Genomic DNA, 14,049 nt, shown 5'->3' on the forward strand with positions numbered 1-14,049 from the left:
GTTTTGGATTATTAATTTGCTGCATAATATAATGCCAAAGAACTGGTTCAAGTTTACAGCATGTCTGCCACAAACTGGACTGAAGTGGCCTGTTATCATGCAGTCTGGTTGTGTTACTCTGTTTGATAGGTTTGGGGGTTGCCAATAAAGGATGACAAGGTTAATACCTGGTTATTGTATAGCATGAGCTCTCATGTATTAAACCTCATCATGAGCAGCTTGAATACAGAGCAAAGTGGTTTTAGTTGATGTGAGAAATAGATATTTGTCTTTACCTGAAGTAGTTTCCTTTACCTTTTTACAAGATTAATAATTAGTGAACACTAGAGTCTGACCTTAGGTTATGCTGTTAATAATCCAGAGTAACTGACTGTCTTTATTAGAGCTGTTCTGTTACATGTAGGCTAGGAGCTGTTTTGCCTTTCCTGAATTAGTCTTCTACAAAAACTTGTCTCCTTGTATAAATCTTACTTGGGAGGGTACAAAATGTGGCTAACCTGTTGTCTTAAACTAGGAATAAAAACCATGCTTTATATTCACTGTAAAAAGGTGCTCTATTTATTCGAAGGGCAGGATCTGACCTGTAAGTTAAATCTTAATACGTCAAAGTGTGCTTCCTATGGGTTCTTTTCAAAATGTTGATTCGAAGCATGAAAGAGGAAATTAAATGGGTGAGCCAGTACATACAGTGCCTGTGGATTACCACAGGCAGTAGGAGATCCAGCATTAAATGGCTTTTGCCTGATGCGCAGCATAGAGAGTCTTTGGTTGAGAGAAAAAGAAAATGCAATTAGAGATACAGTCACTAGTATATAAAAATACTATTTGAAAGTGTTCTAGAACACTCTAAAATAAACTTGTAAAATAACCCAGCCCAAACCATTTAGAAGGAAGTGTATTTTTTAAAGTTCTCTTCATTTCAGGACATGTTTTGGCAGCATTCTTTGTAATAAAGATGAAAAAAACCTCTTTCTAACCAAGCATTGAAAGCCGAAAGACTTGAAGGCTGCAGTCAGTTCAAGTGCTGTGTGAGACAGAAATAACAACCTCCCAGCGTCAGGTTTTCCATTCTTGCCGCACCAGGTGAATGGGTGTTTTATTGAGCGTCTGCTCTGTGGTGGCAGCGCAGGCCAGAGGAAGGGAGGGTGAGAGCTGAGTCAATACCCGACCTTGTTGGGTGTCTGTCAGTGCTCGGACGCTGGGGCTGGCTGCATTAGCAGTGCCAAAGGTTAGCCGAGAGTGCTGCTGTGGCAGCAGATGCTCAGAACGGGCTTTTTACAAACAGGGAGAGTAAGCTTGCTTTTAAAAGGGCAAAAAGTCAGTCAAGGCAGTTATTTTGAGGGGCACTTCAACACACACCCTGAATTTCTAGAACTTCCCCAGTCATTTTCTAGTCTGCATATTTAAACCTAGCAAACTTTGTAATTTTGTTTGTGCTTCTTGGTTATTTTATTCCCGATTTCTTTTCATACTATTTTCCTTTTAAAGTTGCAGATAAGTGTTTACAAAAGTCTTTTAAAAGTCTGTTAGAGTCTAAAATGCATCTTTCAGTTGAGTTCAGTGAAATAGAAACGCAGTGGACTGAAGTGCATTCACTACTACAGCCTTAAAATAACAAGGTGGCTTACTCATGTCTGTTACTTCAAGTGTTTATGTAACCACATTGTATTTACTTTTCTATTGCATATGAGCAACTAACTACTAGAGCACCTCTCGCTCTCATAGTATTTATATTTCAGTAGTCACCAGCAACTTTAAATACAAACAAAAAGAGGGACCCAGAAAAAAGATAGCTATAAAAAAAAATAATACAGAACCCTCTGTCTCTCTCACCTACCATCCTGAGTATGAATTCCCTTTTTCTTGCTAATCAAGAAGTTAACTTACTGTGTTCTAATTCCTCTTCCAACTCTCATGTAGTCTGTTGTGCAAAGAGACGGAGAAGTGGGGACTGGGGCATGAAATGAGAGATGCTGTAAGGAAAGGCACATTTTTCTTCCTGAAATGCCTCATGTTCTCCCATAAACAGTAATGCAGACCTATGTTTTTTGTTGTTTAGCTAGATCTGTCTGTACGTTAGGAAATTGCTATTGGAGGTTTAATACTGGCAGCACCCAGTATTCGCAGTGGGGTAACTGTAAGATTCCCGAAGGAGGCATGCCAGAGAACCAGCTGTGGAACAGAGCCTGCTGTTCTTGCCATGACAGTGAAACACACCTCTAGTCACGGCTCTCAGATGTGACACAGTCTGAGAATCTGCTCATGGCCCCAGCACTTCCAGTTTTTTTGCAGCAGCTCCTGGGTAAGACCTAGTAACTGTGTGTACATGTCTAACGTGGGTGAAGTCAGACTGGGTGCTTCAGGACACTTCCAGCTGCTCTTCCCAGCAGTGTGTTGCAAGCCAGACAAGACTGGCACGCACTGAGCGTATCAGTGCCAGCACAAAGAAGGGAGTGGGTATGATGTGGCCATCTGCATCCAGAGCTGGATGATGTGGCTGCCTGCACCCGGGGCAGGACCGCAGCAGGCAGAGTTTACCTTGGTTTGCACACAGAACCACACCCAAAGGATTGAGGTATTTTCCCTCTTGTATCCTCCTAAAGCAAAATGAAACAGTTCAACTTTTAACTGCTCAGGGCTAAAAGCAAGCTGTGTGACTCTGTACTGGAGGGCAGCAGAGCCTAAGAGGGATATTTAGGATCTGTTGAGAGGATGCTGAGAAATCTGCTGCTTCTTGGCTGTTAGTTAATGCTGTTTGTCAGGCTGTAATCCCTGATAAAACAGCATGGGAAATTAATCAGCATATGGATTAGCAGGTGTGCTGTGAATGAACGTGAGAGGCTACTTTGTTAATTCTGAAGGTGCAGTTAGTTAATAAACATTAAAGTTTAATTTTCAGACTGAAAATGGATAGCAGCTATTTGGATAGTAACTACTATCTCTAGTTCTGTGCTATTCTCTGACTTGGCAAGAAAAGAGGCTGTTACTAAATCAGTGTGAGCTATTCTGGAGTGAAGGAAGTATTTATTTTGTCTGGCACTCCATGTCCCTTTTGCATAATAATCAGTGAGTAATTATTTTTTCTATCCTGCATGTGCTGCTTGGTTTGTCTGTGGCCAGATCTGGTTACTTATTTAAACTACGGGGATGAGCAACAGCAAGAAATTTCCCATTCTCCTAAATATATTCCAGTTAATATTAATGTTAGTTAAATATAATTTATTACTGCTCTCTGTTAACTAACTTCAGAACTCTCTGAAAGAAACAAATATGGTTGTATGTTTATCAACAGGCCAAGTTCTGGTAGAAATTTCAAGAACACACAAGAAACTCAATGACAGCCTAGAGGAGAGTGTAAGTTAAACCATTTCTTTTTCTATTTTCCATCAGAAATTAGAAATTACTTTTTTGCCAATTTGTAATAACTCTTCATTCATTTGCTTTTAAAGTTCAAAAAATTTCATAAAGAAATTATATCTGAACTGGAGAAGAAAACAGACCTGGATGTGAAATACATGACTGTAAGTACATTCAATTATAAAAATCATATTTTATCCATGTATGGCTAGTCAAAGAACTTTTCAGAAATAGGCTCCTAGCACTTAATCACTGTGTTGGAACTGAGCTTTAGATGCATAAACACTACAAAAATTGTCATACTTATTTTGTGTTAAAAAAGGAACCAGTGCAGGGCTTTAAGAATATTTTTAAACTAAAGTGGAGAGAGGCAATTGCTGAACTCATTTGCTATGTGATAGCAGCATCTCATAGATGATGGCAGTGCTTCTTAGTGACTTACTTACCCAGGTCTGGGGCTGAGTGCACTGAGATGTTTTGAATGCTTTGATTGCAGGCAACTTTAAAGAGGTACCAAACTGAACACAGAAGCAAATTAGATTCCTTAGAGAAGTCTCAGGCTGAGCTGAAAAAAATCAGGAGGAAAAGCCAAGGAGCACGAAATGTAATGAAATATGAGCACAAAGAAATGGAGGTGAGTATGTTGTCACTGATCTGTTTCTTTCTTTGTATCAGAACTGGTCAACAGCAAATGTCAAGTTATTACTGGCCACATCTGAGTCTGCTTCTAAAACTTGACTTCTGAAGCTTACCATGATTTTTGTGCATGCCATGTCATTAGTTAACACACATAACTCCTCTGCAAGTTGTTCAGCAAACAGTTAAACTTTACAATTTCAAGGAACATGCATTTTTGGTTCTTCAGAGTTGGTTTGTATTAAAGGCACTCCTAGAGTGTGTATTCCAGTTGAAATTATGCCCTATACTGCTCTCCTGTATGCATTCAGAGACTGTTCAGTTTCTAGGTTTCACCCCTTGACCAGTACTTGATTTTTTTTTTTTTTTATTATTATTACTATTTTTAAAGCGCCTCTGTATCTACACCTTTATAGAGAGGTTTACGCTGGGACTAAGCTACTCTATGCAAATTCAGTAGTCATTTGTTGTAACTTAAATTTCCCAAAGAAGGCCTACCTAACCACTATTACCTGTCCTACTATCTTAGAGCAGCATTGCCATCTTGAGGCGAAGTAAGAAATGGCAAGACAATGAAGAGAACTGAATTAGGAAGTCATAGCCTTGTTGTCACATCTCTCTCAAAAACTATCTGCTATTGATGTATTTTTTGCACAGTACTTCGTGCTAGCTTACATATTTTTTCTCCATATTTTTCTATTTCAGTTTTCAACATGATTAGTACCAGCTCCTATTTCTTACTACCTATATGACAGTCCAGGTTTTTTAAGGTATTGGACTAAGAATCAAGGATTAGCATTTAATCACAGTTTAGCCGTGAATCCTCATAACCTCAGAAAAATAAGAGCTTAGTCTTTTTTTAACTCCTTTTCCCCTCCCTAAAACACAGTAACACAGTAGAGATGCAGTGTAACTTCGTGAGAGTAAATGTAACTGCCATGGAGGAGATAAAGGCAATTAGTCTGATTAGAACACCTGTGGCCTTAAAGTTGCTCAGCACAGTTGCTGCTTTGATGCCATATTCTTATTTACTGAAGTGTTTTATTTAGAGGCTAAAAGAGTGCTGCTTGTTTTGCTTCACTTTCCCCATGCCATAACTAGATGATCTGTGCCTGATGAGATGTGGGAAGTTGGGTGTGTGCAGGAGAAGAACTTGGCAGTAGAGTCACCCTATCCCACCCTTCCAAAAGCTTTTTTCTAAGGCTTTGGGACTTCACTTCAGGAACTGGATCTAGTATCAAATAGAACTCAGAGTGCATATGATTGTTTTTTCTTTCTTTCCTTAGTATTTGGAAACAGTGAGCTCTCGACAGAGTGATATTCAGAGGTTTATTGCAGAAGGCTGCAGAGAAGCTCTCCTTGAAGAAAAGAGAAGATTCTGTTTTCTGGTTGACAAGCACTGCAGCTTTACCCAGCACATGCACTTCTACCACATTCAGGTGAGTGGCATGAGTGAAGCAGAAATGAAACTCCTGAAATCTAATCATCTCGGAGATTGTAATTATCGCCTGCAGTATGTAGATCTGACTGCCATAAATAGCTAAGGAACACTGTAGTGCTAGACAGATGTGCAATATTCTCTTAAATGTGCTGTAGCAACAGTGAAGGGTTCCATGAGTTTTTAAAAAATAATATATTAAGAAAAAAATGTATGGCTGGATCAGGTATTTCCAGTATCTGACCCTGAAAAAGGGCAGTCTCCTTCCACAACGGTATTTGTTTCACACAGTTGCTACTTACAAAAATCTTTAAGGACTTCCATTTAACTGGTGTTTCCATTTTGGTATCATGAAAATTAACAAGTAGGTCTGTGCAATTTATGAAAAAAGCCTATCTTTGACAAGTACCTTTTTAAACTTGGATGCAGTGTGCGGACTTCCTGAAATCCAAGCTGCCTGGGTGGCAGGAGATCTGCAGTGATGCCACCAAAGTGCCTGAAAAAGTCAGAATGATGATAGATGAAATAAGGACACCTGGTTCCACCCCAGTATCAGGAACTCCACTGCCTTCTCCAATGATAGAGAGAAATACCCTGGTAAGGTATACTTTGATGGTTAAAGGTTCTCACTCATCTCTGCTCCCCTTGGAGCAGAGTGGCTTCACCACCTGCTTTTGTACCTAAGCATTTTGGATCGAGTCTACAGTGTACCTCCGCAGGAATAATGGGTTGGGTATGAAGCAAAATCATTTTGCTGAAGTTCTGCTAGTGGAAGAACACAAGACAGAGTAGGCAGGAGCACAGCTCCAAACAAGCTCTGTTTTCAGCTGGGTGCCAGGAACTTCTGAAGAGCCCAGCCTCAGGACAACTTTTGTCCTAACCATTCATTTCCTACATTCTTATCTTATTGTGTAAGTAATAGTAATTACATACTCAATAGTTCAATATAAACAAAATGTTATTTTCTATTTTCTTTCTTCCCTTCATGATTCTTATGAACTTATTGGAGCACAGGTTACATTCTAAATTCTACCTATTTGTATGTTATGTTACCATTAGTTGTTGAATTTCTGAGTTATGTTAGTAAATGTTTAACAAAAATAAAATCTGAAAAATCTGGATATTATCTGAGTGTAACTGTGCTGTTTGTGGGAAAAAAGTCTATCATAGCATTCCCACTAACAAATGTTTATCAAGGAACAGAAGTCTCATACAAACTATTCTGTCAGCAATTTCATCACAATATGAGGGTTTTCTGAACGTCCAAATATCAATTGTTTGGGAATATTTTAGCATTGTTTTCAAAAATTAATGTTGCAAAGAAGTTTTCACCATCTCCTCAGCATCATGACCCTGTTGTTTTTGTGACTCTAGATTGGACATGATTTTTATCCTCACAATGAGAATGCAGCGAAGGTGCCCCCTGCTCCGACAGGCAGGGCCTACACCAGCCCTCTAGTTGATATGTTCAACAACCCTGCAACGGTACCCAAGGCGTCTTCTGAAAAGCTAAATAATTCAGCAGGTGAGCGTCACTCTCTTAGGTGTGAATGACATCCTGTAGTGTTTAGTGTTATCTCGGGACTACTGTCATCATGTGACTTCCAGGACATATAAAGGAGCAGAAAATGGTCTTTAGACACATAAATTACCTAACAGGAGAAACGTACATTATGAGAAGAACTGTTTGCAGTAAAATCAGGTCAAGATAGGTAGATTCAGGTGTAATCCCTTTATGTGTCTGTGATGAATCCAGCTTAACTGCTCTTAGGACTTCAATCTTACCAGAATACATTCTGTAATTTTGCACAAGGTACATCCATTATTTCAGGGCACACAAAGAAACATCACAGTCTAGGTTTGGTTTCTTTGAAGAGCATTAGGGAGGAACACACATGAGACAAAATGAGCACAGCAATGTATTTATTTCCTGAAACATAAAATCCCCTTCAGATTTGGTTTCTAAGTTTCTGATATATTGGGCGTTTTTAATTTGTTCTACTATTGGGCAGGAAGGGAAAGGACTAAGCTCAGATCACAAAAGATATGTAGAACTCTGCAGTGGAATTACAGCAATTCCAGCATTTCCTCCTTAAAAGTGTGTTTACAATGTATTGTACTGATCAAATAACATACAATTTGAGATCTCCTTTACGCTGTTTTCTGGTAAACATCTGGTGTCTGCAGAATGCTGAGTATCTTGCACTCACACGAATTTAGCTGGAGCTGGTTGCTCGGCACATTTGGGAATGAAATCTTGGACTTCACACATAGTGACAATTCTTTAGAATGGAAATTTTCAAAGGTCTTTTCCAGCTGGGAACGTTCAGCAGCATTTCTCATGCCAAAAAAGGGAAGAAGTAGAAGTTAAAACTTACATTGCTGTTCATGTCTGTTGGTTCAACTTTATTGTGATGGGGGTGTGTGTATATAAATGCACATGCTATTAAGAACTTTAAGGTGATAATAAACACTGGCAGGTAACTGAGAGGTGTCTGAGAGGAAAGTACAACGTCTCAGAACTTGGTTTGCACTCACATATTCCATTATCTACTTTTTATTTTCCCATCAGGCTATTAAATTATTTGATTTTATTAGTGTGGCTAATTTTGCTTTTTTTTTTTTTTTTGCTTTGTTGTTCTGTTTTTTTGACAGAGAGTTCAGAGGATGCCAGTTTATCACGTTCAACTTCTGTTGCCACGGGGCTAAATATAATGAAAAGGCAAAAAGTAAAGACTATCTTCCCACATACTGCTGGAAGTAACAAGACATTGCTGAGCTTTGCACAGGGGGATATCATCACCCTTCTTGTAGCTGAGGAAAAGGACGGCTGGCTTTATGGGGAACATGAGACAACCAAAGTGTAAGATCATCTATTACCCAGGGTTGAACATAAAGGAAAAACATGTCTCATCAGATTTTGTTAGGAGATGTTAGTAAATGCTTTTCACCTCTTTTGCTGCGTGTCACTGACTGGTGACTTGGGATCTTTCTGTAAGGTGAATCACTGCAATTACTTCAGGGAGATTTTGTACACTAATTTGGTACCACCAGAAATAGGGTCTTTAAAAGTTAAATCTCAGTTCATTGGGTCTGTTTTCTCCACTGCTATCTCTTGAAGTGTCTTTCCAATTTTATATAATATGAATCTGAGAAACTTTCCTGTTACAGAAAAGGATGGTTTCCATCATCATATACAAGACCACTGGAAGAACCAGCAGAAGAAAAAGCATTTGCCCCAGTGCCAAGGTAACGTTTTGTGTAGGACTTGCAGAAATGCTCAAATGTTATTTTTCTACTCATGTTCTTTGTTGTTCAGTACCATACATAGTATATACTTCCTGACAGTGTGTAATATGATGCCTTGATTACATTAACATGTTCTGATGGTTATGCAAAGACCCAGGAACTACCTTCACCCCAACTTTAGAGTCCTGCTGACTTCAGCAGGGTTGTACGCTGTTACTAACTTTCAGCTCATGAAGTTTTGTGGTTCTTGGGGCTAAAGTTGAGAGAGATGACTGCAAATGTCATTTGTTGGGTTCTGTCTTGCAGCCCTGCACCAATCCGAAGTATTAGTTCTGTAAACCTTGTTGAAAAAGGTGATGTTGTCCTCCCGCCACCAGACTACCTGGGGTCTTTGCAAACAGAGAAGAGAATGGAGCCTTCCAAAGGTGCTGCTGTTAAAACACCGACTGACAGACCAGAAAATGCTGGCCCAGTAAGTCATTGATCCAAACATTGATCCAACAAATCCAAATGTTCCCCCTACTTTTCTTCACCTACTTAGCTGAGCTCTTAAATGAGGCTCTGGAATGTTCTGCTTTAGCTACTTGTGCTTGACTTTGCTGCTGCTGTCTTCAGGAATGTCATCAGGTTTTGGTATTTCAGACCACCAGTAGTAATAGGAAAGGAGAAGTGTTCAGGGATGTAAGTGTACTAGGAGACTTATTCTGCACAGCAAACTTCTCAGGAATGGAATCTGTTGAACATGAAAAGAATTCTCACAGAAAATAGTAAATTAAAATAGTACAAAAGTGATTTTTTTGTAATGTCAGATTTTATACATTGGTTCCTATGGCTGGTTGTTGAGACCTCATGGGATCAACATGTCCTTCAAATGCAGTTATGTTCCCAACAGTTAAAAGATGTCAGCCCATGGAAGCTGCTAAGTGAGCAGTTGAATGAGTTCTCTGCCCTGTGACAAGTTGTCTTACTCTAGAGCTTAAAAATCATTGCATCTCATGAACTGTCTGGGTGTCACGGTGCTGTGCTACTGGTGTTGCTATGGATAACTGTTCTCAGTCTCAAAAGTGATCACTATAAGCATTGCTTTATTAGTTCTGTGACATTAGTTCAGGGATTTGGGGAATAAATTTAGGACTTGTGGACTAGTGTTCTTGTTGAACTGAAAAACCAAGGGGAATGGCAAAGCATTTAGTTGACAGACTAGGCCAGAATTCTAATTAGAAGAGTATATTCTCTTTGGAGGCCAGAATGGAAGCTTATGGCATTTCCAGAGTGGAAAACAAACGTACCTTTTTTGAGATTCTGAACTGCAACAGGGAAAGCAAAACTAAAAGAAAAAAAGGCAATTCTGAACTATAAAATAATACCTGCTGTTGAGATATCCTTTTACTGTGCCCCCTCCCCCCCCGATTCTTCTTACCTGTTACCATGCCAAAGAAGGAAGAAAACTGTAGAGGAGAGCAGTTGCTCTTGCACCTCAGTGTTCTGCTGGAAAGTCACTATTTATTTTCCTTCTTCCTGAATTCCTCAGAGCTTCCTTGTCATTCCTGCTTCCGTGCAAGGCACCAACCCCCACACTACTGCAAGGCTTTGGAAGTAAGCTCATTAAACCAGGCTGGTCTTTAGGCTCATACAGAATTGACATACATGTAAAGCAGTATGCTTACAGTGTCTGTTATGCAGAAGCAAGATTCCTTGAGGCATCTGATTTTTCAGAGTACACGATAAAAACAGATCAGGATTTCAAGAAGGAAAGATGAGGAATGGCTCTTGCAAGTTATATTGTTCATGCTCTCATGTAGGACAGTACTATGCAGAACAGTACTACCTAAGAAAGACTTAGTAGTTAACAGGGCTTTGAGAGTTTGAGGTCAGTGAGAAGTAGCATTTGTTCATTCTAATTAATTTTAGGGCTAAACTGGACCTAATTCTAAGGTCTAAGTCTATTCCTGACTGATATACACGAGCAATTTCATTGGAATCACAAGTCATGCACATGGGTAAGAACTCTGCTGAATTAGGTCCTGATTAAATAGGTTTCTTCATGTGCATCATGATATTGTGAATACGGTAGGTAGGACTACTGGCACAATAGAGAGCGTGCCTGAAAACAACAGGCTCACAGGCCTTTGCTCAGCAGTGACATTTTAAGTCTTAAAACCAAAGTGGCCATAAAGACTGAACGATTAATACAACTCAAGCTGTTGCATAAAAGGTGGCTGCATATTCCTGCTTCTACATGCAAGAGTGTGTATTCAAATTTTCATTTTGAACTGTATCTGACACCTATTAGAAGCAACACAGTCTGCAGTTTAAAGTACATCATTAAGTATGACTATTGCTGAAAGTTGGGGAGAAAGGAGAAATTAACTGCCCAAACTCCCATGTAAAATGGGCTTGCAAAGGGTAATACAACAGGTTTCCATTTTATCACACCTGGAACACCGGGTCCTGCAGCAGCACAGTGACAGTGACACTGCATCTCTTGGGTTGTCCTGCCTTCACAAGAATGAAGCACACTTCATCCACAAGTACAGTGCAGGCTGTAGCTATAACAACAAGGCTTTTCAGATTGTACACTTAAATATGACAGCTTCATTAGACTGAAATATTAGCAACAGCTATGCAAAACCATTCCTCCTTTTATATCACTCCCATACAAGCAATGTAAATTATACATGTACATCCAGCAGCTGTTTTCTTGCTCTTCTATTACTTACCACTCCTACTAGCAGAAGTCACAGGAGATAACTGAACTTGTACTTTGTGAATCCACAATAGCTAAATGCAGTATTTTGTAGAAAAAAAAAGAGAACCCTAGATCAGAAATCTGCCCTCACTCCAGGCTTTTAGCATTTAAATATGTCATTATGCTGGCTGCTGTCTCTTTTAACTTCATGGCTTTACATTTTTGTGAAGACTCACTGAATGTATTTGCTCTGTGAAATCTGCATCAAACCTGGTTTGGTGTTTTACTGTGACAACTGCATTTTATAAATGCTGCTATAGAAACAGAATGGTGTATTTGTGCTGCAAGGAGTTCTGGCCTTTTTCCTTTGGCTATTGTAGTGACTTTCTCTTGCTCTTTTAACCCAGAAAATGCCCAGTGGACCTTCAGGTGATCACTGATCATAAACCTCGGGGGGAGGACACCACACATAATAAAAAGCCAGACAGTGCTGACACCATTTTTTTTACCTTTTTAACTTTGATGTTCTGAGAATTCTCTCCTTCCCAGTTCAGCTGAATTACACGATAATTATTCTAAATGTTTTAGCTGCTTGAATGACAAGGTCTCTTCTTCAGCAGGATAGTGAGATCACCTCTAGCACGGCTTTTGTACATCTATGTAAATATTTTCTTCTTCTACAGAAACCTGATGCGAATGGCATTATAAAACCACCTTTTCTAAGGTATATTTTTTAAAAAGCTTTTACACTAATTTAGTTGTGTTGAGTTTTATATTGACTTATTGTATTGATTGTGAGGGAAAAATAAGGATGTTTTTGCCAAATCACTGTGACCTTCGATAGGCACTGGTAAAACATTACAGCTGTAATTAAAATACCTCAAATAAAATACAATGTATAGGCCCTTCTGAGAAAAAAAATAAATGTTTCTGCAGTAGTTTGACAGGGAACAGAACTTTAAACTGTCTTTGTGGGTTAAAAATCTTTCAAAACTGGAAGCTGTTTAAGAAAACAAATGTCCAAATCTAAATGGGCATTAACTTCCCACGTTTTGGATCACTGCAAAGTGAGCCTTCATACATCAGCTTCTTTTTAAAATTCAAGTTAAAAAGAGTTACCTGGAATCCTTTAGTCTAAAACCATAACTTAGTCTTCAAACAACGTGGATGAAGGAACTGCATGGCTTAAACATGGGGTTGTGTTGCAGCAAACCTTCTAGTAACTGTGTACATTTCTTTTCAGTGGAGAAAATCCCTTCGCAACTGTGAAACTCAGGCCAACAGTAACAAATGACAGATCAGCACCGATTATCCGATGAATGTACAGTCCATCATGTGTACTTCCTCCTTAGAAACACCATTTTCAGTAATTATTACTATCTAAACTTGCTCCAAGAATTTATTTAAATGTAATTACTGTACAATAGAAGCAACCTGGAATGGATTTCTGATTTATTTTTAAACCTGTACTTTCTAATGAGGTAATTGCTTTGGGCTAATGTTTGAGCACTTTGGCTTGATTTTACAGTATATCTTTTTGTAGTAGGAATTGTGAAAATACTGGGGCTAGCTTGGATTCTCTAGTGAACCAGTGTAACTAACAGCTCTCAGATCTGATTCTTTGGCATTTGTTATTTGGAAACTGCAATGATAAGTTCTAGAACACAAGCCTGCATATGCCACTTACTAAATAAGAAAAAGATGATGCCCCTTCCCCCCCAACAGAACAATGTAACAACTGCCTTATTCTGGAATAGACAATTACCTGTGTAAAGTGATGATTCATTATTTTGTTTAAGAAAGACACGTTAGGTTATAAATAAATATTTATCCTGTAAGAATAGACAGTTTGTAATGCTTTGCTTAATGTTCAGATACAAATTTTCAAGTGTTAACATCAACTCATTCTAAGTCTGATGTTGTACTCCATGGTAATTTTTTCTTTAAAATATATTGTCAAACTTTAGTCATATAAAAAGTCGTAATAAAACAGTGCCATGTTTTTTCTCTCAAATGCTAATATAAGAAGATGCCTTTGAAGTTACTCCATTACTGAGCCTTTCACAAAAGAAAACCAAATGAAGTCTGAAAATTGCTGAAGCAACCCAGCACAATTGCTGGCATAGTGCAGGGTCTGAGGCGAGTGAAAGACAGCTTTTAACTTCCATCATAAGGAGAGTTGTGCAGTTTGTTACCTAGGGCTCAGATTTCCTACATCCAATGGAGCTAGCTTGTCTGAAAGACTCTTCCTACATTAATAATCATCTCAGAAATTAACCTGGAATTTTAAATCTGAGTCCTCACTCTGCATCAGCAGCTGGGGCTTTACCACTGTACAGGTCAGGTATTTCCCACCCTGCATTCTGTATTGTGACTGCTGCCAGTCATCAATCCTTACTCTCAATTATTACACACTTCCTACAGCGTCCCATGGCTAATTCATGTGGTGGTGTCTGCTTCTACTATAAACTGTAAATTCAAGTCATGTGAAATGCCTTTCAGTTACTTAATGTCAAAAAATAGTATATGAGCATGTGATGGCTGAAGAGGTAGAGTCCATTCATTCCACCTCCTCCTCTCACACAGCCTTTCAAGTTCAAGGCTGAGGACACTTCATTTGCTGTGTGGAACCTTGCAAAAATATTATTATCCCTTTTTGACACACCAACCTTTCAGAAGT

General features: G+C 38.9%; 1 protein-coding gene across 1 annotated transcript in view; it reads left to right on the forward strand.

The window, feature by feature from the left end:
• BAIAP2L1 (BAR/IMD domain containing adaptor protein 2 like 1) overlaps positions 1-13,212 on the forward strand; it is a 38,954-nt gene extending 25,742 nt beyond the window's left edge. The window contains exons 4-14 of the mRNA XM_062608007.1: positions 3,293-3,354; positions 3,450-3,521; positions 3,854-3,991; positions 5,280-5,432; positions 5,861-6,028; positions 6,806-6,956; positions 8,087-8,294; positions 8,603-8,680; positions 8,987-9,152; positions 12,053-12,093; positions 12,613-13,212. Coding sequence (XP_062463991.1) covers positions 3,293-3,354; positions 3,450-3,521; positions 3,854-3,991; positions 5,280-5,432; positions 5,861-6,028; positions 6,806-6,956; positions 8,087-8,294; positions 8,603-8,680; positions 8,987-9,152; positions 12,053-12,093; positions 12,613-12,688 — 1,313 coding nt within the window. The 3' untranslated portion in view covers positions 12,689-13,212. The remainder of the gene's footprint in view (positions 1-3,292; positions 3,355-3,449; positions 3,522-3,853; positions 3,992-5,279; positions 5,433-5,860; positions 6,029-6,805; positions 6,957-8,086; positions 8,295-8,602; positions 8,681-8,986; positions 9,153-12,052; positions 12,094-12,612) is intronic.
• Positions 13,213-14,049: the final 837 nt, after the last annotated feature.

This window comes from Pezoporus occidentalis, unplaced genomic scaffold, assembly GCF_034315485.1.
Source record: "Pezoporus occidentalis ecotype Australia unplaced genomic scaffold, CSIRO_AGI_Poc_V1 ctg128, whole genome shotgun sequence".
NCBI classification, from domain to species: Eukaryota; Metazoa; Chordata; class Aves; order Psittaciformes; family Psittacidae; genus Pezoporus; species Pezoporus occidentalis.